Below are 27,361 nucleotides of genomic sequence, written 5' to 3' on the forward strand. Positions count from 1 at the left end.
CTTAGGGAACTAGGAAAACATTTGTGTATATTAATGCCATTTTAATTTTAAGTCAAGTAGCAAAATAGAACTTTCAAGACTCAGTTTACTAATAAGAACTAAATTACCTAATAATTAATTCAGCATATGTATAAATTTAATGGGAATGCATCTTATGGATACTTAATATTATTCAATCATGAGAATGAGGAGGAGGTATAAAAACCTACATATTTTTTTCTGAGTGTGGCACTGCTGCTACCAACATGAAGAAGAAATGGATATACCCATCAGCAACTTGGCAACTAAAGAATTAATCAAGTTTTCACTTTGTTTGTTTCTTTTAACTAAAATCCTATTCTATTTGACACACCTCAAGTCCTTATTTTGGCATTTAGGAAGTAGACAAATTTTTTCTTAATATATACCCATAAAAATTTTAACTTGCCTGTAATGAAACCAACTGTATATTTCACTCTAATACAGTAGAAGTGAAATATATTCATTGTTTTAGGTTTTTAAGAAAGAAGGTTTAAAAATCTTCCTCTCTTATTAAGAATTTCATAGGTATGCATTTCTCAAATAAGTAATAGGAAAGGAGACTAAAGGAAGAACATTTACATTTAAAGAAAAATATGTAAAGTCAATAATAAGAAAGAAAATAATTTATGACAGTGAAATCAGGGCATGAGGCACTGGAAGTTCTGCAGGTGAACTGGTCCATGGGGCAGCAGTTACAAATTGAGCTGAGGTTGAGTGGACACAGGCCCAAACGTTGGCTCTTCCAGTTAGCTGGGTGGTGTTCAGTGAATGGAGAGATGGAGATAATAGTTCTATGGCATTATTTCTCACTTCAGGGATAAAAAGCAATACTGTAGGGACTAAAATTGGTAGAAAGCTTTGGGAAGCACTTATTAAGTAAGAAATGTTGTCATTACTATCATTTGAAGGAGGTGGAATTCAGTGGGAAGGAAACACTGGCTGAATATGATCACTGCTGCAGTAGAACTACACAGCTACCAGTGCTCTTGGAAGAAAACAGTTCCAGCTGATGACCATTGCACAGGTTTCATGGGAGAACTAGTATTTACTACTTGAACTTCCTCAGTTGATTAGGGTGGAATAAAGGGGACCAGGAAGGCTCCAAGTAAAACAAGCCATATATTCAAAGACCCATGTGCGTTTGGGGTGGGGAGAAAGGTGATGGAAATTTTGGTGACTGCTAAGTAGACCCTTCAGTCAGAGAACAGGTTAATGTTTTGGTGTGGTGAGGAGGGAGAACTAAGAATGTGAGCAGAAGGTGAGGGAATGTTAAAGAGATGGTGATGGGATTAACAAAGAATGTTTGTGCACAACACTTGGAAGGGGCTACTGAGCTGAGAATTGGCTTAAGGAGGGGAGAAGGTGGGGTGGGGTGGAGGTGGGGAAAGAGAGAAAAAGCAGGAACAGCTTTAGTAGCAAAAACAATAAAAATAAATAAATATTTTTAAAAAGAATTAAGGGGATTACTTTGGAGCCAAATTACAGAGAATCTGGAACACCATGCCTAGGACTTTTGTCTTTTTTTCAAGTGCAAGAGGCATTCGAGTCACAGAGCAAGAAGTTTAAAACAAATCAACACTAAGTCAACTCCTAGGAAATTTAATCTTGTTGCCAAAAAATGTACAATTTGTTCTCCCCAGATACATGTAAGCAATTTATCTCATTCTTCCCAGATGAAATCCAATGATGCTCTGAACCAAGGCTAAAATGTTTCTGTGTTGCTGATTGACAAGTCATGGGTAAACACGGGGATTAGGATGAATGGGCAGAAAGATGGGCTCTGTTTATTTTCTTTTACTAAAAACAAACAGATCTGTAACAAGAGCTGAACATTAAATATTGCAAAGAAAAACCTTTTAAGAGTATAGGCTTTCTCCTTCCTGTGTGAAAGCGCTAAGATGCTTAAACCAATCTGCTTGATGAACTTTACAAGAATAAGAAGAGGTGGACATGACTCATGTTGCTGTTTTAACTAGTTTTTTATTATTGCCTGAAGCATAAATATCAGGATAGAAAATAAAGTCCTGGGAGGGCAAATAAGGATACTAAGAATGAGCCATAACAACTACACTTACGCTGAAGACCGTGGATGTTTCCAAAGATAGCTCCGAACAACCCCACCCCTTTCTGTGTCCTCAGGGCACTTCTCCCACAAGAGATACTCTACTGGCTCCTGCTAACCTGGGGCAGGGTTTGTGACTATTTTAATCTATATAATATGGAGGAAAGAACATTCTAGTGACTTTGGAGCTCGGGCACTAAGAAGGCCTGGCAGCTTCCATCTTTTCTTTCTTGGAGTCTTGAAACATCCTGTAAGAAATCCAGGCCACCCAGCTGGAGAGAGAAGCCACATGAAGAAGGCCTAGGAGATTAGACATCATGTTGAGGAGGAAAGAAGAGGCACTGAGGCCTCAAATACCCAGACACAGCCACCATTTGACTGCCTCTCTGTGGGATACCACAAGTGAAAACACTACACGAGTTTTGCAGACCCTCAGTCAATCCATGGAATCGTGAAACGTAATAAAACGGTTGCTATCATTTGTGGTGGTTTGTTCAGCAGCAATACTTAACCAAAACAATGAGGCCGAAACACAAGTAGGTCTGTAATACAAAATTCAACATGCCTGGTTCGATTTGAATTTCATAAAAACACAATTATTTTTTAATATTTGGGACATTCTTATACTAACACATATCTGTTATTAATCTGAAATTCAAATTTGTCTAGGTGTCCTGTGCCTTTATTTGCTAAATCTGGTCATTCTACACACAAGGGATAGGTTTATCTTGACTTTTTTTTTTTTTAGAAAAATGATGATTCCAACGCTTCAGAGATAATAAATATATATTAGTTCATTGTGCGTGACTTTACTGAAGGCATTGAGTGATGAGACGGGAATGAAAGACAAAATTGCTGATGGCTCATAGGAACAACTTTTCCAAGTCCTACAGGAGCAGATGAGGTAGAAATCCTGAAGAAGATGGAGAATAGAAGCCAAGCAACCAGCAGGGGGCACAGCTTTGAGGTGAGGAGTCCCTGAGTCCAGTGCAGGTTCTGACCCAGTGTAGGGGCGGTACCCCTGCCTCCTTACACAGATTAGCCACCACACTGGCCTGCTTTCTTGTCTGCGTCATGTGATAGGCTGTGCTAAGTTCCTTTCAATTCTTGCATTCCATAATTCTAAGTGCTGACAGTAAAAATAAAATTCACATTAAGGCCATAAAGCTGAGATTTTGGATTTTTCCCAGCCTTCAAAATTGTGTTTTATACAGCTAATGTTATCTGGCTGGGGATCCCTAATTATCCCTTTTCCAAATCTATTTCTGGATTAAAAGATTGCTCAGGTCATTTTATTAAGTCCTCCCATTAAACTACAATAATATATTGCATTAAAAGCTTATGGTTGAAAAGTCTGTGGCCCTCTTTTATGAATTAATGGTGACCAAGTTAAAGTTGTGCTTGAAAAAGGACTCAGGTTTTTAATAGTGAAGGGAATGGAAAGCAAATGTCTTTGAAAACAGAAAAGTCTTCATATTTCTGAGGGGAAAAATTAACTTATGGCATAATATCGTACTTTTAAATTATGTAATGAAATCTTTTCTAATCATATACTCCTGCTGGTCTAAGTTTAAAAAGTGTCCTTAACTTAAACAGAAACTAACTTTTGAAGCATCTGGAGAAGAACGAGAAGGAGGAACTGATAGGGTCCCTGAATCACCAGTGGTTTGGTGTAAGCATTTGAATGATACACTCAGTTTTTAATGTTATAGAATCAGTTCACCAACATCCCCTAAACACGACGCAGCAGGCCATGATAGGCATTTCATTTAATCCTCACAGCCCTATTATGGATTATTAATCCCATTTCACAGGCTCAGAGAGACTCAGAAAGATAAAATCTGTCCCCAGGATCACACAGCTGATGAGAGCAGGGTCAGCATTTAAATGTGACTGCCTGACAATCAGTCCCACACTTTCTCATAGATTACATTTGTCGCAAAAATGGCTGAGGTATGTAACTGTTGAAAGGGTATATTTATTGTTCTTGTTTTGCGTTTTAAAGTAATTTTAAAAGAACAAAACCCAGAAATAAATACTCCAGCAATGGGGAAAAAAAGGTTCATGTTGCATGGTGTTTCTGTCTGCACGTCTCTGTCTTTCCCTACCTGTCTGCGCAGGTCCCTTGTCTTCCTGCACATGTTGTCTATGGCGATGTTCAGGGTATTACTCCTTTCCTTTCTTCCAGTCTGAAGAGAGAAAAAAAAATGACATAAGTAATGTTATGAAATTACTCTTTAGCACTTAACAATTTGCTTTCTAAATTTCCTGAAAAATAACAGCTTGAAAATTTAAGAATAGGTCTAAAAACTGCTATGATATTGCATGTGATTCATGAGCACTTCGCTTAAGGCTAAATATGTAGAATGATGATTAAAGCTCTCATCATTTTCTTCTTTAAGCGTCTGAAATATTTCTGATGCAGGGCTGGATTGCATTCACTGTGGCAGTAGACAGAGTATTATCTCCCCAAACTCTGATCGTCATCCTTAACAAGTCAACTTTTTAACTGCCAAGCATACAATTAGCTTAAAAGCATTGGATGCCCAAATTGTCAACTTCTGTGGGAGTTCCTGAAGTCATTTTCATGGTGTATTGTGTAAGTTATGCAGAACCATATTGGAGTTTTGCTAAACACTAAATAAAATATGCAGTGCAAATTCATACAATTTGCAAAAGTTGACCACAATTTTAGCTGACAATATTCCAAGAACAAATTGTTTCAAGTTCTTAAGAACTGGACGCTGTTTTTGGCTCTTTAAAATAATTCATGCAATACCTATTTGTTCTTTAAGCAGAGCAGTTCTCTCTGTTACTTCTTTAACCTAAATCCTTAGGCTATTAAGCACATAGAGAGTCACTTTGGTTGGTATTTTCTACATATTACTTTTGTGGGAGACAACTGAAATTGAATCTAATCATACTTTTTTCAGTGATATCTTGTATAAAGGAGGTTGAGAAAAATCGTTATTTGATTCACTTCCAGAAAATTGCTACTATTTAAATTAATAAACTGAATAGGGCTTTTGAAAGGAAACCTTGAAAACCAGGAAGGCAAGTTTAAGCAGCTGATAATTGAAGAAGTGGATATATAGCATGGACCCCATAAAGAGGACATCGAGACAAAGTGTAGACCATTAGGCGGCATGCTATACACTACCTCCAGTGACTAAACCCATACACAAATCCATCCCTTCAAGTGGAAAGACTCCTTTACAAGAAGTTCAAGACCATCTATTTTATCTTAACCTATCTTTTTAGTTTTAGCTTCCACCACATTTTCTTAAGTACTGTTCTTTATAGTAACAATATTCCTGTATTTTTCTATCTCTTTTTTCAAGTTTGTACATATATTGTACCTTAGACTTCAGCAAGTATCTCCCCAAATAATCCCCTATTAAAATCCTACCTGTTATTTGATGCTTTCCAAAAAGACTTTCCAACAACTCTGCTCAACACCAAACTCTTACCTTTCCTTGTTCCATGGCATTTGGATAACTTCCCAATATACTCGTTTTGTTTCTGTGCATAATCATTACCCTTATGAAACTATTAGAACCTTGATGTTGGCAAGTGTATCTCAATTTTTTTTCTATTTCTAAAATAACTTGCATAAGACTTTTTGAATGGTGTTGACTGGTTTATAAATGAACAACTTGATTCAAAATACAACATAGTTTTATTAGGGGCCTACTATATGACAGGCAGGTATCATACAATACTGGATCCTAAAGGAGATTTTAGCTTCTATCCATCAAGGCACCATTAAAATTCTCTATTGGTTGAGGTTTCTGGTACTCACTTAAACCTTAGCTAGACCTAGATTTTCTCAAAAACAGTATTAATGATATTTAAGATGGAAAAAATCACCACATTAAGAATCATATTCTACATATTGAAAAATGTTTGGCATCCTTGCACCCACCTAACAAATTGTAATAGCAACTACCAGTCACGAAGACAGCCGAAAGCTGACCCCAGACATTTCCACATGTCTCCTAGAGGGAGACACTGTAAACAACTACTAAGTCCTTGACCACATTTCATTTTTGAGAGTGAGTGTGAAATGTGTGCATGATGAAGACTGTGTCCAATGAAGGAAGTGGGAAGAAGGAGAGAGAGAGAGAAGTAAAATTCTGGATGTTGCAGCAAGAAGGGCAACAGTGACAATTACCCAGATGAAAGTGTGGTTACCGTGCCAGCTCTAACCCAGCATTCTCCACGCTAACAGGGGAGAGCTGTGAAAAGTTAATGCAGGGCTATATAAAGCAATGGCACGAATGGACACACAATGGGATATAAGAGAGTTTATGATTTTACCTAAAGAACCTAGCTCTTATCCTCCAGTCCCATGCAGTGTTACTTCCAGGTTACATTTCTTTCCACTTCATGAAATCAGAGGTAGTCAAAAAGGGGCAGAAGTGGCACAAAGAGCACCCCCCCCAACACTCCCCACACACAGGGAATAAAATGAGAGACTTCTGTTGTGTTGGCCATAAAACTCACTAGCTTCTGCGATATGATTCATCGCAACAATTAAAAGATGTCAGCCTTCTCAGAGTGAGCAGCAGTGGCATACAAAACTTTAATAAAAAAAGACAGGAGGTGTTAGCATGAAGAGATTCAATGTGGACTATAAAGATGATTTTCTAATTTCCATCTGGAGCTTAACCTTAGTTTAAAGTGTTTCACAGGGTCAAGGACATTTTGTTCTTAGATCATAACAAACGGTTCCATCATTACAAGAAGTAAAAAGTTTTTTTCCTTCTTTCTTTCCTTTCTCTCCTTCCTCCTCCCCCATCTGTCTTCTTTTTCACCTCCAGCTTTTTATTGAATTCTTGCTCTATTTATCCACATTTATTTGGCTTCATTCAAGCCATTTTATGCCTCTTTACTCTGTTTGCATGGCATAAAAATAAATAAAGCAAAAAGAAATAGCCCCATCTTACTTAAAAGCCCTCATTCCTTCTGTTTTCAAAGCCTTAACAAATCATCAAGCAATGAGCTAGGACTGAAGATGAATGGTGTGTGCTGAGGTAAGGGATGGATGGAAAGGGCAGGATGTTAAAACACAACACAGATAACAGTCAGAGCCTCCCTACATCCCAGGTGCTCATAAGAGAGGCTCTCCTGAAAGGAAGCCTTGACAGAAGCCATCATTAAGTCAGCACAGCCTTGCTAATGGAAAAGCTACCACTTACAGTAGAAAGCCGGGGGGGGGGGGGGGGTGTCGGGGGGGGGGGGAGACAATAAGAAAACATGGCATGGACCAGCACTATACAGAGAAAGCAATCACATTCTTCATCAGTAAGTAAACTGCCAGGAAGGATTTTATTGAAAAGAACAGTTTTGAGCATAAACTTTATTCAATGAAATTTTCTTAAGATTATTGTTGCACATTATAAACAATGTCCCAATGTGATCCAGGCTTATAATCTTAACTAGGAGTCTTACCATCAGTTCCGCCACCATTGCTCCTGTGTCACTACCACGGTTAATTGCATGCACTCTCTTGTGTGGTTCCCTTAAAGCAGCACACACAAAAAAAGCCTCTTTATAAATAAACTCTTCTTCAATTATCCTCACTTGAATGTTCCATCCGTGTCCTGTTGGAACTCTGTTTGGGAGAATTTTCTATGCTATGTTGTCCAAAATGCTAGCCACTAAGTCACGTGTGGCTATTTAAATTTAACTTTTAATTAACATTAAAATATCAATTCCTCAGTTCCTTAGTTTAAAGTGACCAACAGCCTCCTGCGTCTAGTGACTACTGTATTCTACAGCAAACACATCGAACATTTCCCTCACCTCAGAAAGATGTATTGGACAACACTGTTCTAAAATATACCTTTTGTTTTTAATTATATAATGAGTTTCTACATTTACACAAATCACCCTTTATTTGAGAATAAAATAACAAAAAACAAACACGCAATTCTAATTATCAAGGTGTTTACTCTCTAGTAAACTTGAGGTCAAGTTATGACCCTTCCATGTTCTAAAACCCTCTACTCTATTCTCGTTGTCGATGGACTTAAGAACAAACTCGATCGTGGTGTTCAAAGTCCCACATGATCTACTCTCATATTCACTCATCAAAAACTAACGAGATAACATAAGGGCCCGTTGTTGTCTGTGTAATACCATAACAACTCGGGAATGATGCCCGTGGAAAACGCTCACTTCGCATTTCCTGTCTTTGTTTTGGATATGGACCTTTTTATAAGGTGCAACTCAATTACTGAAGTTTACATGGACTCTTTTTTGATCACCTCAGTTTGAATTAATTATTCTCTTCCATGATACTTCCCTAACACTCTTTTATATTCCTTTTGGTTCAATGAACAGTTCAACCTATTCAAAAAATCTTTATTATCTGCTCTATGCCAGGCACCACACTAAAGGCCAATGATACATTAGATCTAGCACCTGCCTTTGAGGAGCACATATCTAGGGGCAGAAGCAGACAGAAACTCAGTACTTAGTACAGGTATCCAGCATAATATACGCTTCAGTGGGAGCAGCGTTCCCGTTGAGGGTGAAAGTATCAATTGAGTATTGAAGGATATGTAGGAGTCAGTCAAGAGAAGATAAAACTGAAGCCCACTCTAGGGTGGCCAGGGATAGCCTTAGCAAAGGCAAAAAGTCCTTATGGAGTATTTAGTAACTAGTATAAAACTGTGAGGAGAGGTCAGATTTTGGAGGGTTTCGCCTCACTAAAATATGAGGTTGATTCTATAGGCAATTGGGAGTCAAAAAAGTTAAGCAGGTGAGTGGCACTGACAGATCATTATTTCAAATACATTGACTTGGCTGGAGTCTGCACAATGTATCTGAGGAGATTAAGGACAGGCAAAAGAGTTAGATTGTTGCATTAACAGTCTTAAAAACTCTGTATGAGTATGCTAGATAAGATAACTGGCAGGTTCTGGGGGTGGGGTGAAGAGAAGAGAAGAAACTAAGCTGGTGTCCAGGGTTCTAGCAGTGATGATGGGCGAGATAGATAATGGTGCTTTGAACTGAGATGGTCATTTCAAATAGAAAACCAGGTCAAAAATGAGTGTGATGATTTCAGTACTGGAACCGTTGAAGGGCTGTGGATAGCCCACTTCATTAGCATTTTCCCTGTGGTTAAATGCTTATCCTCAGGCATTTCTCTTACTAGTCTATACAACCCTTGAGGGGAACTTCCTAGGTATAATTTGTCCCAGGAGGCACCTAGCACCTGCTTTGCATATAATAGGAGCTCAAAAGTGATTTGTTGCATGATAGAGAAAAAAGACTTGGTAAAGGTAATCTTTGGCAAAACCCTTGACATTTCTGGGGCTTAACTTCCACACCCATAAAGCAAAGGTTTGCCCCAAATTGTTCCTACAGTCCTTTCTAACTTTAAAATTCCATGAAAGGGCCATGTTCCCTAAAAATGATTATAGAGTAGTATATTGCTTTTATTGTATAATCTCTTGCATAAGTAGCCATTGAAATGTGTTGGAAATGTACTCATAATATAAATCTGAAATGATACAAATAAAAAAGATATTTAAGCTAGGAAGGCCATGACGATGACCTCAAAAAAATAATGAAACTTCAAATACTAAAGGTTAGTTTTAAAGTAAATAAAAATTTATCTAATTCAAAATCAAGTGAAAATGTTATCAGTGCAGAAAGGAGACCTGTATGGAATTTAAACAACAAGGAAAAATGGTTTTGTTGTTGTTTTATGTTTTTTGTTTTTGTATTTTAAATGTGTGCCATTTTATTCAACCTTTTAAAATGACACATCTCCCTTTAAATGGGAATTCTTTATTTCATGGTAAAGATGAAGTATGATGCCCTTAATGGAGTTCTTTTCTGCAGAAATAGCCTTAAAAATATATTAACGCTTAACACATAACAGAGGCACAGATTCTTGTCGACACTTTCCAGGCACGAAAGACATAAAAACAGCCAGGCGTGACACAGGGAAGTCTCGCCTGCAATGCCGCGTGAGAGACAGCAGGTGAGGAACACAGCCTCCAGGGTCTCCTAAAAGTCTTTCCAAAGCAAGGTGTGTGCTACGAAAAGAAAACTCAGACAAACAGAAACTTAACTCAGAAACTCGAAATAAGGTTTTTAAAAGTAACTTTATAAGACTAACATGACTTACGTGTCAAGATAAATGGTTGAAGACTGCAGTGCCTTGAGGTCTTAGGCTGCTTAGGAAAATAAAATGTCACCCCAGGTAGCTGCCTGCTGAGATGGGGCTGGAGTCAGGAAGGGGAAAGCAAAGATGGTGAAACCTCCCCCACAGCAACGTGCTTTACATGTATTGTCTCAAATGCCATTGACAATAACCCTTCTCACATATGTATGTAAAGACACTGAAGTTCATTAAGTTCAAACATCATTCCCAAGGGGAATGCAGGAAGAGGCAGGATCAAACTGAGCTGTATCTAATCTCAGACTTTATCTACCATACTTGAGTGAGCTGTAACTTAAAACCCAAATTAATATTTTACATAAATTATATAAATGTATCTCTTAAAATAATGAGCAAACTAGCATAGATGTTTCAGGACTTAATTGAAATTGTGTTTGAATCTATACTCTATCCATTGACAGCTATGTGTCCTTGGACAAATCAATCTCTCAAAGTCTTACTTTTTGTACCTACAAAATAGAGATAATATAGCAATTATACTACTATGAGATTATTTTAAGGATTGAAGAGATAAAGAACGTACAAGCTTGGGCAAATAAAAGAACACAAGAAATGCTAGTTACTGTACTCCTCAAAACTGTCACCATTGTCACCAGCACTGGGAGGTCCACACTACACTTGCTGACTGATTTCCCTATGCTTTTCCACACCCTAAATCTTCATGCTGGAACGCCCTAAGGCCCACAGGTGGCAAACCCAAGGCCTGCAGGCTGAATCCAGCCCTCCACCTAGTTTTATCTGGCCCGGCACATTTATTCTATCCGGTGGCAGTGCCAAGCTCTCACTTAACTGTTAAGGAGTAGTTACATTTATACAGTCCTAAAATTACATTCGGCCCTTTGAAGGCAACCACGAGGCTGATGTGGCCCCCAGTGAAAATGAGTTTGACACCCCTGCCCTAAGCTCTTCTCATTCAACAGGAAAATTCTTAATTCATTAACTCAAGACTCAGTGCAAGTGCCTCATTCCCTACATCGCCTTTCTGACTCTTTTCAATCTCAACACCACAATAAAATATAAGAATTAAAACCCCTCTCATGCTGTTTCCACTAATTTCTCTACACACTCACATTTCAATTATAATATCTGTGAAACTTTTCATCATTTTTTATTTGCACTCTGCCTCATCTTATAAATGGTCACGTCTTAGCAAGCTTAGTACCTACTGCAGTGACTGGCACTCAGTTAGCGGCTGTGGATAACATACGTACATGGAAGAATGCTTACCCACACTTCAATGAATAGTAAATAACATTCAAACAGACTTATTAATATTAGTGTTTATATTTTTATAAAAGTAATTAACATCCATCCCATTAGCTGTCAGATATCTTATTCAATTAGTGTTTTTATTCAAAAACTGTTATTGTTATTCCCTACAAGAAAGTACAACATAAACTTGGTATGAAATCTAATCTAATCCATGGATCAGAAAATGGGGGATCTGAAATAAGTTCCCTGGGTGACCTTATCTAAGGTGAATCACCTGTCTTGTCCTTCGTCTCTGCATCTGTAAAAGGAGGCTACTGTGGTATTTGACCTTGAGTCCCTCCCAACTCTGAAAGCATTCAGTGCCAAAATTCTCTGTTGACGCAGTCTAGGAAGTATCTAGTCAAGTACTGAGAACGTGACACTGGAGGCCATCGCACGTATTCTCACACCAAACATGCTTATGCCAGATAGCAGGATTTCAATGGATAAGCACCAAACAGGACAGAAATATTCCTAGGTTTGCACTGCAGTAAAAATTCAAATTGTTTTACTGCTGATGTTACTTCCTTCCTTTGAATCTTAAAAATAAATATAAACCATGACCTTCACTTTTAAAGATGGCCCCTTGGAAAATCAGTCATATACAAGGGGTGACCCCCCAAAAGACCCAGAATTATCTTTTGATGGGCATGCCCCATGCAGTACAGGCTTACTCTGCCAGGTGAGTGTTCTAAGAACACATCTGTATCAGTGTGCCAGCTGGCATTGCTGTGAGAGGCTGCATTTGGCTTCAGTGATTTTTTTGAAGAAAAAAATGGGCACATGCTTTTAATGTGCCCATTTCATGATGGGTGATTTACAAGTGCACCTGCGCACACTGCAATGAGAGTTAAGCAGTTTTTGACCAAAAATGGCATGGCCCCATGCCGCACCCACCTTATTCACCCAATCTTGCCCTGAGCATCTTTTCTTTTGTTTCCCCAGATGAAAAAAGTCCTCAAAGGGAAACGTCTTTCCAGTGTGGAAGAGATGAAAGAAAAAATGGAAGAAGCACAAAAAGGCATCAAAATCAGTAAGTTCAAAAACTGTTTTGAGTTGTGGGAAAAACATCTCAAGAGGTATATTGCATCAGATGGAGAGAACTTTGAAGGTGACTGATGTTTAAATATGTCAGAATAAATACACAATGTTTTGTGTGAATAAATAAATTCTGGGTTTTTTGGGGGGTCCCTCTCATACATGTATAAGTGGAGATGTACAGATTTACCCCAGGGCAAATAGGTAACATTGGAAAAGAAGGGAAGAGTCGGGAGCAAGCTGGTATGTTATTTCCTAAAATCACACTCTTTCATGGTTTCTACTTTAAGATATGATCCTTCGTGATAACTTGTCTCATTCCATGCCCGACATTCTTCCCTCTCTCCCTGACAGTTTCTTGTCCTACCCTCAAGTCCAGCAAACTCGGGAACCAACATTGTTCTTAATAAGGAAAAATTGAAAAGAAGGAGTTTATTGATTTAATTGATGGAGTAATTAATTCAGTGATTCAGCATTAAGCTACACATGTGACCCCTGCTGCAATGGGTTTCAGATCTTGTCATTCCTAGGTCAGTGACAGCTTCCACACACATTGTGACAGTTTCATTAAATGAAGGAAATATTTCAAAATTCTAGGTTTTACTTATGTTCAGGGCAGTATCCAAAAATATTGTGTACATTAATGGTTCCTAAATACTTGTCCCAGACTCATGTGATGAAAATACAAGAATAAATATAATCCAGTTATTAAATCATAAGAGCTGTTTTTTAATCTGAGAGCATTTCCATTTTTTTAAATTTTTCATTTTACAAAATGACAGCTTTATTTAAAGGTAAGATAATATTTTTATTAAACAGCAAAGTAATAGAAAACCTGTCAGTCTCATGGGTTTGTGTGTTTTTGTGTGTTTTGTTGTTGTTTCTGTTTGAATAAGTACATTGCTTTTGGGATTGATGGTTTAAAACAATGAAATAAGAAATCTTGCAAATATCACAATCAAAACTGACTAAATTAGTCATTTGTGGCATTAGGAGTTAAATAATTTATGTGCTTTTAAAACTGGGCTTCTTTTTCAGCTTGTTCAAGACATTTTATATTTGAATTTTAAAAATATTTGTTAAACTGCTATGAAAAGTTGGTGTAATAGGAGAATCAGGTGGATATTCCTCATATCTTAGTGCTTAGACTTATTACCAAGATGACTGAATGCCAGTTATGTAAGTTAAACTTTAGTCTCCTCTTCTACAGAATGAGGAGGACATAAACATTTTAGAGATCATTGCAGAAACTATGTGAGACAATGTACATAAAGACATGTAGAGTAGTAACTGTCATTTAATAATTATATTTACTATTAGCGATAAGAATAATTGTAAGGTGACTGAGAGTAGAGAGCAGAAACTATTTTACTCACTGCAATATTCATAGCAGTGCTTGTCCATAGTGTATGCTCAGTATTTATTGATTTGAATGAATATTTAAAAATAATTGACTGCTATATGAATAAATAAACAGAAAATATGATATTGATCTGTGTTTGAGAGATTGTAGAAATCTTATTTCTACACCAAACACTGAGCCCTTGAAAATAGTATAACCTTCAAGACAGTCAATGTAGACAAAACATAGATATCTAGGCCAAATTTACACATTCTCTCGTTTACACAATGGTTAAATTGTACATTATGTCTTTACTGACACTTTAACTTCCCAAATCCCTTATTGAGTCATTGTTAGAGGTTTTTAGCATATTTGAGAAGGAGATCTGGCTCATTCTAGAAATCCTTTTGATTTTGAAAGGCGTGACCCAACAGCCAGCTTTGGGAGAGTGCTTGTCATTAAAAAAACATCTGTGAGGCTAACAGAAGAGCATCTGTAAGAAAGTGGAAGAATGAGATGGTTTATGTTGTCAATTATACCTTGAGTTCTTTTGGCATAGACTCTTTTTTTACATTTAAAACCACTCCAGAGTCTAATAAGCAATGATATGGCATTATACTCACAGATCAAATAAATCATTTTTCATCTTTTAAACAGAACTGCTGTTCTCTTACAATTCTGTCTCTACAATGCTTTGGGAGGTAAACTATTAGAACAACACTCATCTCATGAATATTTTATCTTCTTCCATTCCTCCAGTTTCTTAAGTCTAACTCCTACTCTTACTTTCCAAAGCCAGGTTTTCTAGTTTAATTATGCTCAATATGTCAAACTTCACCTGACAGTGAGCTTTATAGAGTTTATAGAGCGTTATCCAGTTTAGAAACTAACAAAGCTTTTCTCATGGTATGTACATGTGAAGTCTAGACCAGATAGGTTTCCACCATTCTTATTATTGTTTTCACCTCCACCATCAACTGTAATCTGTGTCTTGAAAAATGCGTTTATTCTTAACATTATAAAGTAAGAATACAATGGATTTATTCTTTTCTGATAAAAAGTAAATCCTTTCTATCATTGCTATCTTTAATTAGCACTTTCAAGGTTCATAATTCATAGAGTTTCAGATTCTGCAGAATGGAAAAAATTTAAATAGGCTCCACTTCAAAGAAACTTGGATTCTGGAATTTTTCTTTTAAAATAAATTAACAGGTATTAATTCCCTTTAAAATTAAATTTTCTTTTTACAAATGAAGAGAATAAGTATATTCTTTTGAAGTATATTTTCTTTTACAGCAAATCTACTTAGCCTACTAAAAGTATTTATTTATTATAAAACTTGATTTGTGCACACATCTTTAATAGAAAAAAAAACCCTTATAAATAGGATCGAACTATGGGCAGTCAGAATAAATACTTACCTGGTATAATTGATATAATTTGAGAGTCCCCCATGACCCCTGCTCAAAAATATTCTCTCCTTTTCTACACCCCCAGTCCCAAACCCTACCCAATATATGAAATTTACCATTTCTCTTTATATTACTTAATTTTTTTTAGCTTTAACTAAAGCACTGAGACACACACAGGGCATTTCACACTGATGAGCCAGACCAAGATAATGACTTTCAGAAGAAATAATTAAAAGCCAGTTACAGGACTCTGAATGTCATTTCTGTACTGAAGGTGTAAAGGTTGAAATGTGTGCAGACTGTGGCAATTTGCTTGAAGAGAAATGGACAAAGCTAATCTGGGATCCCCATCCTCCTCCCTACACCCTCGCCCAGTAAGTCTGGTAAGAGACTTCAATGGCACCATTTAGAAAGCATAATATGAGCACCTGGAGGCTGAGCTTCAGTGGGCAAGTATAACTCTCTCTTGAGAAATCTACCTGGTGAGGGGTGGCTGGCTAGTCTGCTGATTTGAACAGACAGAAAAGGTGACTGAATTCCAATGTCTGAACATCTCCCGTGGTTCAGATATGAGCCTCCTGCTAAAGATAGCCGTTCTGGGGTCATCTGACTTTTTCAAAATCATTGCTTAGAGCAGTAAATAATGCTAAGCTGAGAGGAGTTCTAGAAACTGCTGGACTTTGAGAATAAGCAGTCAGCTGCAGAAGAAACAATCACACATCAAATGAATCGCAGGTGGCATAGAGGCCCCTGTGAAAGCATCTGTGTCAGGCTTTTCCGTTTACCCCTCCAGATCCACTCTCCACCACCTTCCACCACACTCTCTGCCCCCAGAGCCCAAACGTCATAAAGATGCTCCCTTGCTCCCCACTTGCAGGTGGGTTTGGCCAATGAGAGGCACAGGAGGGTGGGAGGAGAGTGAGGCTGGGTATTTAATTTCTACTTGCTACTCTGGGGATGTCGTATGTTTACTATGTTCCTCTCCTAAAAACCACAGACCCTGGCAAGCAACCTTCTTCACACAGCTACCCTTCCAGGGTCCGGGAACCACTCCCTCACTTGCTCCTTTGGGCATGGGGGTGGGTGGGCTCTCAGCAGTTGCTGGCCCAGGGTCTTGTTCTACCCCTTGTTGGTTTCCCCAAACCTTGTCCATACCTATGTAAAAAAAAATAATAAAAATCAATTTTTAAAAAAATTGAAAAGCCCTTTCACATATTCTCCTCAAATTACCAGCTTGGTGCACCATGTTTTCTTTTGCTGGGACCTTACCCCATATAACAAGTCTAGAGAAGCAGCTCTCAACACCCAGAGAGTGAGCAACAACTTTCCTGTTCCACTGATCTCTCCTCCATCCCCTTGCTCCATGCTAGAAAGGGAGAGGGAAAGAAGTAAAATGGCCATAGCATCTCTTTCCCAACTACTGATCTTCCTGCAATGGTCCTAAATGGGAAATTGGGGTTAAATTTAAATCAAGATAGGAGTTTGGACAATTACATTCTAATAACCGATTAGAAGGGAGGAGTGACACAAACACCTAAGATAATTAGAAAGCTTCTGAGATTGCTTGGCTTTCCATCCAAGATTAGGGAAAGAATTTACCCCACTGTATAAAATTAAAGGGATAGTGGCAGATAGGAATATAATTGCTTTTTTTACTTTCTTTTTGAACATCCTAGTTATTTTAGTTGTAAATTCCAAAGGCTGCCTTGGAAGCATCCACATGTTGGGTACTTGTTATTGGGAAAGGGCAGTAAGGAGAAGGACATTTGTAAGGAAGTGTGTAAAATATTGATCATTCTCAGAGAGCAGACCTGAGGACTGTGTTCAGATCAGTCAAGGGGAAAGGTCATCAAAGGGGAGAAAACCTAAGGGCGCTGAATCAGCTTTAGAGTATTGGCCCGGACTCACCTAGCGCCCTGCTAACAGAGTGATGTAAATTTCAAACTCACAATGCAACTCCAAAGAGAACCCTTCTCTATCCAAACTGAGAGTTCTAAGACTAATTCCAAATATATCTTTCTAAGTTTTTTGTTTTCATTTAGAATACTGATGTGCAGGGAGAAAATCTCTACTTAGCGATTCAGAGGCTAGGTTTCAGTCCTAGCTATTCCACTTATGGGATGTGTGATCTTAGGCAAATCACATCATCTCTATGGGTCTCAGTTTCCTCTTCTGTAAAGTGGGGTACAGAAACAGGAAGACCTCCCCTTCTAGATCTGATGTCCGTGTACCAACTGTTACTATTGGGAGTATTTATTGCCTTCCGGCTATATTTCCCTACATGAAGAACATTCTTTTTCACTTCCTAGAAGGAAACACTAGTGGAAGAACATTTCCAGTCTGTTGGTCCCTAAATAAGCAACAACTTACCTGGTAAGTGAAGTTAGACAAAAGGTAGGGAGGACTCGTTCACAGTCCTGTCTCTTGTGGGTTTTCCTCTGTTTCTCTCTTTGCCTTGCCGATGCCTCATGGCAGAAGGCTAAGTGTTAGGAAGTGCTAACCAGTCTTTAACCCTCGAGTGGTTGCTTGGATAACAGTAGTCATCCACGCAAAATAATGATCAGATTTAGTCCAAAGTCCAACTTTCTCACAGAAGTTTCTTAGATGATTATTAACAAAAAATGTTTAAATAATTTGCTTGTTCATTTAAATTCCTACTTTTTTAAAATTTATTTATTTATTTTTATTGTTACAATTGTCTGCATTTTCTCCCCATCCCTCCACCCCACCCCAGCCAGTCCCACCTCCCTCCCCCACCTCTACCCTCCCCCTTGATTTTGTCCTTGTGTCCTTTGCAATGGCATGGATGGAACTGGAAAGCATTATGCTAAGTGAAATAAGCCAGGCGGTGAGGGACAAATACCATATGATCTCACCTTTAACTGGAACATAATCAACAGAAGAAAAAAGCAAACAAAATATAACTGGAGACATTGAAATTAGGAACAATGTAACAATAGCCAGAGGGGAGTGGGGAGGGGATAGTGGGGAGAGGGGTCTATAGGAGCTACTATAAATTCCTACTTTTAAAGTGGATGACCAATGTCATGCTCCATTCAGAAGTGCGTCCACTGCAGGGTTAATTTAGGAAAGAAGGAATAGGAAGCCTGCTTATGACCAAGCCTAGTCCCCCATCTAGTTTGTTTCAGTTTCCCTGGAAGGAAGAAGGGGCAAGTGACAGGCCACAACAAAAGCACAAAAGTAGACAGGCAATGGTGGCAAAAGATATTCCATTCTTGGTCCAATGAGCAACACTGAACATGAAATGTCATTTGGCCCATGGCATGTGTAAGAGATTCATGTGCTACCACATCTTTCAAAAATGCAGATTCAGTGAGTAGTTCTTTCACAATCAGTGCAGAGATTTCTAAGGTCCTTTGGTAAGCTCTAATTAATGCAATGGAGCGGAGCCTGGAAAACACCCACATATCTAACAGGCAAAAGTAAATACTGTATATTCAAAAGGGAAACTATAAAATAACCATTTGAAATGTGCCTCTGAATCTGAAGCAGCTCCTGCCACTATTTTACCATCTCTTCAGGAGATTTATATGCCACTCGTCATCTTAAATTCGCAAGGCAGACTAGGTAACACCTTTGCTTCACCATTATTTAGCACGGAACAAAACCGAGTAAATTTAACTTAATAAATGATATAATCTAGCTTGGCTCAGATAGGTTTAGAGTCTTAAATGCTAAGTTTTTATTTAATGACCACCGTTTCCTTTCCCAAGGGTCAACTTCCCCCCTCACTGAGATTTGCAAACTGGCCTACCCACTAGATGAGACAGACATCCAGGGAGTCATAAACCAAGCCTCTCTGAGCAGGGGTGATTTGGACGTGGTGCTGTATATCAGTTCCAGATGTCAGGGAAGACTGATAAAGAAGCGCAAACCTCAGCTGAGTTGCAGGAGATTGTTGTGATGATAATCGCCAGAACAAACCATAAATTTTGGACTCAGAATTAGGAATGGCCTGTAAACATCAAATAATGGGTGTCTAAATTGAAAATGAAACTATCTGTTGCCTGTAATATTTCTTGCAGTCTGGCTGAGAGAGCCAGTAACACGAGAGACAGGCGTAATCCTTTTCAACGTCTGCTGTTAGAAAGCCGAGGATATTAACTCCGCCTTCCATCCACCCAAAGGAAACAGAGCTAAATGAACTAGCTAGAAGTCATGGGGCATAGAATACAGATTTAACAGTATGTAGCAAGAACTTTACAGGCCAACAAAAAGAGAGAGCAGATTCGTGTTCGAAGAACCACCCTGGCAAGCATGAAAGGAATGAGCTCAAATGATTTCCATGGGTCACTCTTTCACACTCATCTAAATATTAAAAAACAAAACTAAATTTGACTTCCTTGTAGCTGATTGTAGGGAGGTGTCAGTCAATTTAGTGTGAATCTACATCACATAACTATTTGAAGATATGGAAGTTTGTGGATCCAGGATAATTGCAGATGGCTACGGTTGAAGCTGGATTGTGAATAAAGGATCTTTTTCAATTTTTAGTTATTGACTTTAGAAAGAGAAAGAAGAAGGGAAGGGAGAGTGAGAAGCATCGATTTGTTGTTCCACCTACTCATGCATTCCCTGGTTGATTCTTGTATGTGCCCCCACGGGGCATCAAACTGCAACCTTGGTGCATCGGCGTCACTCCAGCCAAATGAGCTACTTGGCCAGGGTTCAATGGATTTTTTAGGACCTTTATTAATTAGATAAGAATCATGTGTGATAAATGTTTTTAATTAAGCATGATAACATAAATAATAAGTGTGTTGCTTGTTACAAGTAGGTAAAAAAACTTTTTTCTACCATTTTATAACTAAACCTTTTTTTTGCTGTATTTATATGTGTACTAAATTTTTATCCTTATAAAAAGAAACTAAAGTCAAGATTTATAGATTAGGGGCTTCCAAATTTGTGAAAATTTACTATTACTCCTGCTAAATCAATGTAAACATACAATCCATTTAACCAAAATTTTAATTTTTATAATGACTTGTTGAGGAACAGAAGATGCTGATTCCTGTGGGTTCTTGGTACTGTAATTAAGTAGAATATTTTTGATGTGGACGTAGGCTTATATTGTGTGAGAAGCAGTTAAACAGTAAAGTGGGTGGGGTAAGGCAGCCTCATTTAAAATATCTGAATTGTCTGAGTACCTGCACTTCAGGGTGGGCAGGGAGCACTCAGGGGCTAAGGGTCAGCGGGGTAGGTAGGAACCAGTGCCTATCACTCTGGAAGTATCTACATATGTAAGTAATCAGTTCTCCCGTAGGGGCAGGATGCTGCATGTTAGCTCATAGGCACATGTCGCTGGACAGGTGAAAGGAAAAGATATTAAAGTTTATGCAGAGCAATTGCAAGGCTCTTTATAACACCTGATGACTCTTTATAAGCATTATGCCTCAATTAGGAGGTTTCTCTACTCAAAAGAATGTTCCTTATCCCCACCTCCTTGACCCTACAGGCTAGAAATACTCAGGTTAAAGAGAAAAAGAGCGAATGGACAAAAATATTAATTCTGGATTAATATGTATGCCGTGTCCCACATTTTGCAGAGTGTGTGGAAGAGAGGCACAGGCTTAGTAATATCAATAACCATAACAGCAGTAATATCAAATGTTGATAGTTTACTTAACAGGTACCAAGCACTGAATCTATAGACATTACTATACTGAATTCTCTCACAGACCCTATTGAATAAATACTGCCTGTTGTTGTCACAAACAAACTGAGGCTCAGAGGAGCAAACTGTTAGTCATGAATACAGAGCCAGTACGTGGCAGAGTCAGGCTTAGAACATAGATATATCTGGTTTCTGAGGCTGAAATTGCTGTATCATTCAATACACTGTTCCTTTATTGCTAAAATTTGATTCTAAAAGTGACCCTTAATATCACACTTCTGAGCTTCAAACTATATTACAAACCTAGAATAATCAAAATAGTAGGGTTTTGGCAGACAAGCAGACATCCAGGTCAATGGAACAGAACTGAGAGCCCAGAAACAAATCCACATATGCTGTATATGAGCAATGAATTTCCCACAAAGAAGCCAAAACATACAATAGAAAAAGGAAGCCCTCTTCAATAAATGGTGTTGGGAAAATTGGAAAGCCACATGCAAAAAGTGAAACTAGTCTGTTGACACTCTACACAAAAAGTAACTCAAAATGAATTAAAGACTTGAATATAAGACCTGAGACAATAGAATACATTGAAGAAACCATAGATACTAAATTATGGACCTTGGTCTCAAAGGGGTTTTTGTGAATTTTACCCCAAAGGCAAAGGACGTGAAAGCAAAAATAAATGGATGGGACCACATCAAACTAAAAAGCTTCTGCGCAGCAAAGGGCTCTGTTTATGTTGACCATTTGACTCAAAATTCTCTTCTGACTCCCCAGCCCCTGTAATCCTATCCTGGTCATTTCCTACTCATTCTGAACATCTTAATTCCAAAGTGATGGCTCTGCCAAGAAGCCTTCCCAGACTCACAGTACTTACAATGCTTATTACAGTTTATAATTATAAATTCATTTTTGCTTTTAACTAATTAATGTATATCTTCCCCAACAAATATACTGGAAATACTTGGAGGACTGAGGAATACTGGAAATACTTGAAAGGACTGAGTCACTTTCGTTCATCACACTCTCCCCAGCACTTAGCACCGGCCTGCCACTTATGAGCTGCAATAATTACCATTAAATGTCAATGAATTAATTACTCATAATTATTAGGATATTGGGTATTTTTGTAAGAATATTGGGACAGAATGGACCTTATTACAATCAATTTTTTTTGCCATAGCAAGCAGTAACTCTGAAAAATACTATCCTACTAATGTTTATTAGTTCTCAGTGATATATGTGGAGAGTGGGAATTTGTTAGAATCCTTTCCCTGGTGCATTATAGCATTACATTTTCAACAGTTTCTCTCTACCTCTCTCTCCACCTCCCTCTCCCCTTCTGAAACTGTTCCACAAGATTTAGAAGCTCCCCAATTCACTTTTATTTTCCTTTCAGCAGGTGGAAGAGGTTGGTTGGTTGGTTCTTTATTTTCCAGGTATGCCATTAAACTAAAAAAATCTCTGTTAAACTCTCTTATAGTTTGTTCACTTGACTGTCCTCATTACAGTGTTTGATCAGCGCGATGTGTGAATTCTGGAAGATCCTTGCTGAAGAGTCTCTTCCCCTATTGTTTATAGGGGAAAACTATAAACTGCCAGTATTTTACGTTGAATACATGAAAGCCACTGAAGTCCTAAAACATCTGAAAAAAGAAAAAACACATGGCAGTGATTCTGAAACTTCAATGTGCATAAGAATCTGCTGCAGATCTTGTTAAAATGTAGATTCAGGCTGGCCAGGTGTATGTGGGGCCTGAGATTCTGCATTACCACTAACAAGGTCCCCGCTGATGTTGCTACAAGTCCACAGACCACAAACACTTTGAGTAGCAAAGATATAGCACAAATCAAATACTTCTATCTCAATACCCCACCATTCAAGATACTCAGCATTTTCTGTCCTTTGTCTTTTTTCTGTGAATTCTGGCACACAAACATATATAATCAACTTAATGTTATCCATGTCAAAAAATCAGAAGTCAATCACCACTGGCAGCCTGTTCTACCTCTCTACTTCGAAACATCCTGGAGTAGTGCTGTCAGATTAGGCAACATTGGGGGGGGGATGTTATCAGGAGTAACTGTAGTATTCAGAACAAATTTTTAAAGACCACCTGGTCTAGGCAGTCATCTGCCTAAAACCCATTCTATTTAGGCGGTTGTCTTTTCTGGAGTTTCACAGGAGTGTTAAAGGGTTTTCAACTATTGCTTTACATTGGCCGACAATATAGAAAACAAAAGAATCATAGTTAATATGATTAACTATTATTATGATAACTATTATTATAACTACTAATATGATTTCTGCATACAGAAATCACTTCATTTTTATAATTGTGAAAACTGAGTCAGAAACTTATCAAAATTCAGCAGCTGGTTAATGATAGAGCTGATGAGAGGTTGTAATTGACCAGTGTTGGATGCCAAATGGTAATCCAGCTGTACAGTATTTTTATATTCTGAAATTCCTACCATGAAGGTGTCTTACAGGGATTTTTAGCTTGAAATAAACCTGTCAAATGAATAATTACCTAATCATTATTTCAATCATAAACCAGGAACCGTGCTATTCTCTGCATGTGTTTTATCTATTTTAGTAGCCATGATGAGGTAGGACATAAGTTTTAACGTTTTGAAGAGGAGGAAAGATTCATTAAATTTTTATAAGTGGTAGAGTCCAGACTATTTACACTATACTATCCACTACATATTTTAAATGTTTATTATTACTTTAAGGTTGTTATTATAACATTCTTTGACCTTGAGCTATTATTTAGATGCCTATTAAAGAGGCTTGTTGCATCTGCTATGTTGATGTGTCAGTATAGTAATATTTCTGCAACTACATAAAAAGCACTTCTATTTATTCCCTGTGCTGGGATCGCATTGGTGACCTTTCCCCCTACTTGAGTTATATCAAGTTGGTTCTCACTTGAGACATTAGTCACAAATACAGTTATACACAAGCAAATTTCAAATTGTGAGTCACTGAAGATTAAAGTATCCCACTCACCTTCTGTTGAGACAACTATTTCATTGCACACTAGTACATTTTAATACTAAGCACTTAAGATCAAATTACCTGCTACAAATAAATCCAAAGGAACCTGGTTAAAACCAAATTAGGCCATGGTTTAGAAGGGCACAGAAAGAGCATAAGAGAACCAGGCATGTTGACAAAAAACCCTACAAAACTCCTATCGAATGTGTCAAATTTTAGGTCTTAAACAACAGCCATCCTTTACTTGAACATGTTGAGAAAATGTCATGGATCAAAATCAAGTAATAAGGATTTCTCAAAGATGATAGCCTAAAAGACCAAGTGAATACTAACAAGGAATGAATGAATGGGTGGACGGATGGATGGATGGATACAATAAAACTCAGCTGTATCCAAAAGCACCAGGTTTCTGAGGCCTGTGCCATGTGACAAGGTTAAACCCACCTCACTCCCACAGTTCCAGCGCTTGCACCAGGTCCAGTCCTGCTCTGAGATACCTGGGTTTTTCATTATTACTGTTTTCATGATCCTTGGTCATTATCTTTATTCTTTTGTACTTACAGTCTTGAAATACACAAGTAATAAACTCTTTCTTGGTTTTAAAGTCTATTGACACAAGTTCAAGGGAAAAAACAACTGGGAATAGTGAAGAGCTTGTAAATTTGTTATTTCCTACTGAATAGCAAGGGCAAGAATGTTAATGTGTTGATCACCAAAGTGCCTCAAGTAATTATGTTTTCTTTCTTTCTCTGTGCTTATTCCCAATTCCTCAGACCCAACCAAAGTCCCACCACCGAAGAGGCATATTTCTCGAAGCTGGAAAATAATTGAAATATGTCACCCTGACCCTCTTATGGTAAGTGTTGTCAGGCAAAAGCCTTCAGCTAACAGTACCTATGTGGTGATTACATTATGGCTCCCAGGATGGCAATCGTACATTTACACCCCATGCAGCCCCACAAAGATACAGTTCACCGCCTCAGTGGATTCTGCAATAAAAAGGAACGCATTTCAATACTAAAGACATGGTGCATGAATAAATAGCAAAATAAAAGAAACCCTTTAAGTGCTTTCCAGCAGTTTAACCCATAACCATTCGATTTCCCTTTATTTGTTCCTCTTAATAACCTTTTTCCCTGGGTAAAGCTGGGAGAGCACAGTGTCATTGTGACCTTGAATTTGGTATAAAGCCAACAACACATATTAACTCTGGCAACAGTTGTGTGTGCGTATGTGTGTGTTATTCCTGTTTTTAAAGGACAATTGTTTACCTAAAGGAAAACCCAATCAAGAATTTAAATATTTGGGGCTTGGTCTTTCTAAGGTTTCTATGATTGTCCTTGCCCTAGGCCTCAGATTACTTATTTCTGCTCATTTTGGAGAAATGGGGCAGGGGTCCTCCTGGGTTCATATTTTCTTCAGTCTAAAACATGACTGAAGCCCGTGGACTAAGGGAAAAGTAAGTTAAGCTAACCATTTACAAAATTATTTGCACATGTAAAACTTCATAAGTTCATATTTGTTACCTCATGTAATGCTTCCCTCAATCTTATCATGTCAACAAAGCAGGTGTTAGGGCCCTTGGAAATTACTATGGATTTGTTCAGCTGTGACCTATATTGGCCTTTGATACATATCTTACCACAGAAAGACTTAACACTGTTTGGCAATTAGCTCAGCAGATATGAACTACACATTTGCAGGCTGAAACTTTCAAAAATGGCTTGTGCCTCCACTGTCAATGAAGAATTAAAGCTCAGAAATACTGAACCTTTATTTAGCCAGCACATGTTACTCAACCTCCTCTAAGTTTTCACTCAAATATCCACAAAAATATTAATAAAGTTCAAAATTAATAACAATATCAATAACTGTGTCTGGCAGTTAACATATATTTAGGTTTGCTGACTGTAACTTAGGATGAGGTCAATATTTTTAAGTGAGATCATTTAAAGTTTGTTGAAAGGAAAATGCCAGGTAAGTAAGTAGCGTTTATATATGAAAAAAAATGTGAAAATGATGTAAGAATGATGGACTTTTAGGGCTCTCTGTTGTTCATTGCAGGCACAACTATTTTAGGTAAGCAAAGCATTGGCTAAACCAATATAAATCAATAGCTCTTTGTACATCTAGTTTGAGATTCCACATCTCAGAAAATACTGACTAGAAAATGGAGAAAACCAGAGACAGTACACCGAATTTTGGAAATTGAGGCCCAAACAGGTAAACTTCTAGTATTTTAAATGATCCTACAAAATGACTCTAATATCAATGCATAGTTAATGTATACTTCATATGTTCAAGATCTCAGAAGCCCCCAAAATAGAAATTAAAAATAATATTTCAAGCTTTTTAACCCATATTAGAGGAAAGCCTACGAGACACCTGTAACTGTTCTATGGACCATTTGCATTAACCTTTCCTGACTGTACATATCTGAAGGGGTGTTCAGCCAGCTAAATAAAACAAAGTGTGCAACTAAATAGAGAGCGATCTGAGGGTGATACGTGTACACTAGTTACACTAATTAAGTAGACACCGAGCCATGAGAGAGATTTCCTTGCTCGTATACTCCAGAGAGTAAAAGGGAAAAATGCATGGTTTAAAAATTACAAAGAGAACCTAAACCAAATTTCACAAAATCACAATGATCTGCCAATGATTCAACCCACTTTCAGAATAAAATTTGATACCCTTAAAGGAAAATTAAAATAACCCAGAGCCTCTAAAACATACAGTCCACAGTGTTTGGCCTTATAATATAAAAAAAAATTGAATAGGCACGTGAAGGAGCGGGAAAGGGTCAATGCTAAAAACTAAAAGAGCAACAGAGACATATCCAGAGACTTTATAGGTGCCTGAATGAACAGACAAGGACTTCAAAATATTTATGATTAATACTTCAATAAAAATGAGTAAAAATGAACAAGATATATAAAAATATAGAGTATTTACGCAGAAAAACTGAGTCTATGTATAATATACAAGATGGGCATTGTAGTATTGAAAAATACAATATCTGAAGTTAACTCTTTGCGCAGGATTAACAGCAGATTGGAGCCAGAATCAGAGGGGTTTAATAAATTTGTAGCAAAATCAGTACAAAATATCCAGACTAAAGCACAGGAGTGGGGAAGAGAGGGGATCACAGGAATGAGCACACGAGAAATGTGGAACATGGTCATAAGGTCTTGCACACATTTAACAGGAGTCCCAGAAAGAGAATGTAGGGAGAGTGAGACTGAGGCAATATTTGAAAAAATAATGGCTGTGAACTTTACAAATCCAAAAAATGAAAAAAAAGAAACCTCCACAGATTCAAGAACCTCAGTGAACCCCAACAAGGATAACTTCAAGGAAAACAGAACTAAGCACATTCCAGTCTAATCACAG

At 37.8% G+C, this 27,361-nt stretch overlaps 1 protein-coding gene across 2 annotated transcripts in view; it reads right to left on the minus strand.

Moving 5' to 3' along the window:
- CTNNA3 (catenin alpha 3) overlaps positions 1-27,361 on the minus strand; it is a 1,492,024-nt gene that overhangs the window by 722,896 nt on the left and 741,767 nt on the right. For both annotated transcript variants that reach the window (XM_053922528.1, XM_024561168.3), the window contains one exon: positions 4,192-4,272. In XM_053922528.1, coding sequence (XP_053778503.1) covers positions 4,192-4,272 — 81 coding nt within the window. The remainder of the gene's footprint in view (positions 1-4,191; positions 4,273-27,361) is intronic.

This window comes from Desmodus rotundus, chromosome 4, assembly GCF_022682495.2.
Source record: "Desmodus rotundus isolate HL8 chromosome 4, HLdesRot8A.1, whole genome shotgun sequence".
Lineage (NCBI taxonomy): Eukaryota > Metazoa > Chordata > Mammalia > Chiroptera > Phyllostomidae > Desmodus > Desmodus rotundus.